General features: G+C 38.1%; 1 protein-coding gene across 1 annotated transcript; it reads left to right on the top strand.

The window, feature by feature from the left end:
* Positions 1-374: 374 nt before the first annotated feature.
* Positions 375-3,573, top strand: msx2b (muscle segment homeobox 2b). Its single transcript, XM_043220915.1, has 2 exons — positions 375-846; positions 1,496-3,573. Exons 1-2 carry the CDS (start codon positions 543-545, stop codon positions 1,915-1,917), a joined length of 726 nt encoding a protein of 241 aa, XP_043076850.1. The 5' UTR covers positions 375-542; the 3' UTR covers positions 1,918-3,573.
* The last annotated feature ends 1,887 nt before the right edge of the window (positions 3,574-5,460 follow it).

Below are 5,460 nucleotides of genomic sequence, written 5' to 3' on the forward strand. Positions count from 1 at the left end.
TAACAAAATTTCTATATGCTTTATTACGAATTTGTGGCCACGCCCTCGCGAACACCAACAGAATTAACTCACTAAAGATTTATGTTTGGTGCAATATGTGAATGAACGCTACAGACAACGAACTCAAATAGTTTTATGGGTGTTTCATCTCAAAGTGCAATTCAAACTCGCTAAGCGCTCTACATTGTCATCTTTTTTTCCTGCGAATCCACTGCTTTACCTGCCAAAATTCCACAATTCTTCGCTAAATCCGTCGCTGTCATTTTGTCAGTCATTATGACGGACGCTTTCTTGCAAACCCAGTAAGCCAATCACGAGTAACAGAGCGCGCTGCCTAACTCAGCCGCGCTCTCATTGGTCAAAAGTTCCGCCGTCGCCGTGCGCTGCCGAGCAACGGAGCGCGCCTTAATTTGGCAGCGCTCTGATTGGCCGAAAGTTCTGTTGTGGCCGCGTGCTCGAAGGCATCAAAGGCTTCATGCTTTTTGCGTGAGACGTCAGAGTGACTTTGAAGTTCGTGCGTCCAGACGCTTGTCGCGAGGAGGATGTCCGCGTCCGCGAGCTTGAAGGAATCAGACGGAGGTCGGGACATGGAGCAGCGCAAAACCCAAGTGTCAAGCCACCCGTTCAGCGTGGAGTCTCTCATATCCAGCCACAAAACCAGTAAAGACTTTGAAAGACGGCGCGAGGAGGATGCGTCCAGCCAGTTCGCTAAGACTGAGATCAGGGATTCTTGTGGCTCGGCTGGAATACAAAAGCACTTTATGCAGACCTCACCCGTCAAATCGGAGTCCCCTGAGCCGGATGACTGTACACCATGGGTTATGAACTCTAGATTCGCTCAAACACGTAAGCAGATTCATTTTCCTGAAAGAACTGTTTATGCTATAATTTAAATGATATAAATCACGACAGGGTAACGTGATCGTCATAAATGAGGATCTCTCCCAAAACGGGCTCGTGTTTTTGAAATCTAAAAAAAGTGGCAATGCTATCTTCTTAATTTATACATAGTCGACAATATTTCATGATCACTATTATTTGCAACTAAAGCGAAATCATGCTTAACAGACTGTAAAGGTATACATTTAATGGAAACTAGAGACACGAGGGCCCACTGCTCTGAAAACACAAGAGGTTTCAGGTTTTATTTAGGAGAACTGTGATTTAATTAAAAACATAACACTAGTAAAAAGTAAAACATTATATAGACGCTTTTCCTGATGTTGCTACTTTGTAATTAAGTGGAATATGCCCTACGGCATAATATCAACATCGAAATACATTTACGAAAAATAACAAACTTATCTTACTTATCCCTTACATTCGCATTCATTACAATTAGCATTAAAAATATCGAAGTAAAACATTCCCGTGCTCACATTATGCATGAAGTGCTTTTATTTGACCTACGAAAGCCTTAAAATCTATTTACGACCGACCTCAAATCAACAAGAAACTTTTAAACTAAACTTTTTTTTTTTTTTTCCCACCACAGGCCACGTAAGTCCCTGCCCTCTCCGCAAGCACAAGACCAACCGCAAACCCCGCACGCCATTCACCACCTCGCAGCTCCTGGCTTTGGAGCGAAAGTTCAGACAGAAACAGTACCTGTCCATTGCCGAGCGAGCAGAATTCTCCAGCTCCCTCACCCTCACGGAGACCCAGGTGAAGATCTGGTTCCAGAACCGACGGGCCAAGGCCAAACGCCTGCAAGAGGCAGAGCTGGAGAAGCTCAAACTGACTGCCAAGCCCGCTCTCCACCCCAATTTCAGTTTGCCTCTTCCTCTTGGAACCCAGCTTCATTCGGCCGTTTCACTCTATGGCCAATCGTATCCCTACCAGAGGCCTTTATTGCCTGTCGCTCCAGTGGGACTCTATGGGACACCTTTAGGGTACAGCATGTATCACCTCGCTTGAGGAGAAACCCTACGGTACGGACTAATACTGAACTGTGGATGTACAGAAAGACGATGTTTACAAACTTTAGGTGTCCGAATACGAAAAAAAGCACCAACCAAAAAAAAACGTAATTCAATATTTCAGTAACGTGCCTTCACTCACGTCTTAAAATGAAAGTATGAAAAAAAGTGGGACATTTCATCTCACTTTACACTGACTGAAAGATCAGATTTTCCCGCGCGGATGGATCATTTTGTCGCCAAATGTTTTGTGTATATTTGTGTCACACATCTTTATGTAATATATTGTAAACTATTTAGTGTACAAAACCTGAGTTTAAATTCCGCTACATTTAATGTCGACGGATTTTTATTCTGAAAAGTTAATTGCGCGTTGTTTTCACTTTAATTGACGGACAATGTGTTTAAAGAGGTCGTTTTTTAAACAAATCAAACGTCGAGGTGAATGACTGACAAACACGATAGATACGTTGGTGTGTTCACACTGAGAAATGTAAGAATTTGACCGCGAGTATGATATTGAAATTTGTCACTTGTAGCTAAAATGTGGACGTTTATTTTCCTGGCCGCATTTTTATATATAATTATACTATAACTCCACGTCACTGAAATCTGACATGTACAGTAAACCGCAATTGGCAAGTAAGCACGGTAGCATTCGTTTATTAAATTAGTTTATTCAATTAATATTCCCGTTTCATGTCTGAGAACATTTGAAGAGTTTTGCAATTGCATTTATATTCATTTTCTCTATATTAATATCTTTAAAGTGCACTTCCACTTTTTTTTTTTTTTTAAAGCAGGTAATCCTTTACAATGAGAAACCATTCAAATAGCATTTTTTTTTTAATTTTTAAAAAATCCAAGGCTATTCGTATTACAGTAACTACCCAGGCGATTTCCAGGAATTATCCTTTCTAAAGTATCAATGCATTCTTGCATAATGAATTATACTTTTTTCATTTCATTTCAACACAATGCAATGCATATGAGCAGTTTGAGCACACGTATTACAGTATAGCTAAAATGTTACAGTGTATGATTTTTGCAAGTTTACCGTCAATACTTAAATAATGATTCGATAAAACCGATATGCGGTAATAATGTTACCATCGAAAGGCATGATAAAAATGTTACTGATTAGTTCGGTTTTTACCTCTTTACTGCTTTGTTATGGCTTGTTCATTAAGTTGCGGCTCTATAAATGGGGACGTTCGAGGGCCCGTTTTACTACTTCCGTGTGACTTTGATGCAATGAGGAAATCGTTTATGGTCAGCACTTTACTCGTGAGCTTCCTTTAATCAAAACACGAACCCAGTCGCGCTAATCAAACACAGAGCAGCTCAAGTGTTCGCGGGGTGTGTTTTATATTGTCGACTTTGAGCCACTTACGAGAGTGCAATGAATCTGGGCAATTTGCCTGACCCTGTTCCTGTGGCGTAAAAAAAAAAAAAAAAAGTCAAGACTCCTTCACAAAGCTGTCAAGTTGTTCAGAGCTTGTTTAAATACCTGGCGCGTATCGGTAATTGCAGCCTGTTTTATTCTTTGTTTCTCATTGGAAAAATCTGAAAGATACATTTCCAGATTTTGCATTTAAGTTTTGTTTGTGGTCTCAGAGGTCAAATATCAAAATTTATAAATTTTATACTTTTTTTTTCCTTTTCCTTTTTATATATATATATATCCTTGAAGTGAAACTATACGAGAGTGGAATTATATGTACACTTACATATAATGCCATAAATATAATAAAAATACCATTATATTAATTAATTGATTCAATTATTCATGATGATGATTATCATTATTGATTGATTAATGTGTTAATTTTCAGGAGTCAAATTAATGGGGCTACAATTCTAGAATTGTATTTGCATCGAGAAATAATGAAAGTATATGACTACTGGCTTTCCATTAGGTCATATATATATATATATATATATATATATATATATATATATATATATATATATATATATATATATATATATATAGAAAAAAAGACTAGATAATGGTGCCAGTCTTTCTATAAAACAAATACTAAAGTTACGATTTCCTATACTTCCAGATTAAGTCTTCAAAGCTTTCATAATACAGTAATTACCACTAACAAAATAATTGAATCAAACGTTTCGTGCTTTAACGTGGTGTACACTGCAGACAGTATGTGCATAAAATCTCCCAGATTTAGCCTGCACGTGATCTGACATATTGTACTGCCACATTAATGATGATGACTGTACAGCGTACGCTTGGGTCAGGAACATGTTGTGCATATTTAAGGTGGTTCCTTCTATTCTTCTCTTGATTTAGACCTCCTCTGCTGGTTACAGGGAGAACGACACCAATGTAAGATAAAAATCAAAATGACTGGGTGTGTGTACTTCCTCGTGGTATTCCCTTGTATGATATCTTGTGCATTCCCACTCAACATTTTTTGCTTAACGTGGTGTTAAAAAAGAAAAGCCATTAAAGCTGGAATGCATTTTTCTTACACAGTGAGTAGATGTCATCCCACAAACCCGGAAAGCTTTAAAATATTTTTTTTCTTTTATTTTAACAGCTATTATGAATTAGTGAGTTCATGAATTACCGTGAACTATCATTAAACTCTTTTCAGACATTCGCCCATTAATTAATTAAACCATATAGCTTAAAAACGATCGCTTGGCTCGGCTCATAAAAACCTCTCAAACCCTAAAAACACTGCATGTTTAAATCATGAAACAATCGTGCAGATTTCTGTCATAATTTGTTACAGTATTGGGACCAAAGATGGCCAACGATACAGCATGATCATCTCACAATGTGTTTTCTGGTATGATCCATGTTTACTGACCAACCAATAAAAATACCAAGTTTATTAGAGCCGCTTCGCACAGTATAACATGCAGAGATCTTAAAGGGTTAGTTCAGCCAAAAAAAAATCCCCTCATGAACATGTAAGACCTTTGTTTATCTTCAAAACACATATTAAGATATTTTTGATGAAATCTGAGAGCTATCTGACCCTCCATAGACAGCAACACAACTGAAATGTTCCCAGGTCCAGAAACGTAGTAAATACATTGTCAAAGCAGTCCATGTGACATCTGTAGATCAGTTACGTCTTCCGCCATTTTAGAGAGCATCACAACACATTTTCCTCTCAAATGTAAACAACTGATTATGTCAAATATGTTCTTAAGTAATCTCCAAAATGCTTGTGTGAGTTCTGTTACTTCTGTCTTCTTTGCACCAAAAAAAGTATTCTCGCAGCATCACAAATTTGAGCCATTGCTGTTACATGGACTGTTCTACTGATGTATTTACATTTCTGGACCTGGGAACATTTCAGTTGTATTGCTGTTTATTGTATCATTCCTGCTCTCCGATATCATCAAAAATATCTTCATGTCTGTTCTTACGGGTCTCAACATGGGAGTGAGTAATTAATGACAGATTGTTTTTTTTATTTTGGGGTGAACTGGCCCTTTAAAGGATTGCCAAAATCGTCCAGTGTGTTTAGGGCTTTACTCGATGCGAGCCAAGACCACGCGA

The sequence above is a fragment of the Puntigrus tetrazona genome, chromosome 21 (genome assembly GCF_018831695.1).
Source record: "Puntigrus tetrazona isolate hp1 chromosome 21, ASM1883169v1, whole genome shotgun sequence".
In the NCBI taxonomy this organism is placed as follows: Eukaryota; Metazoa; Chordata; class Actinopteri; order Cypriniformes; family Cyprinidae; genus Puntigrus; species Puntigrus tetrazona.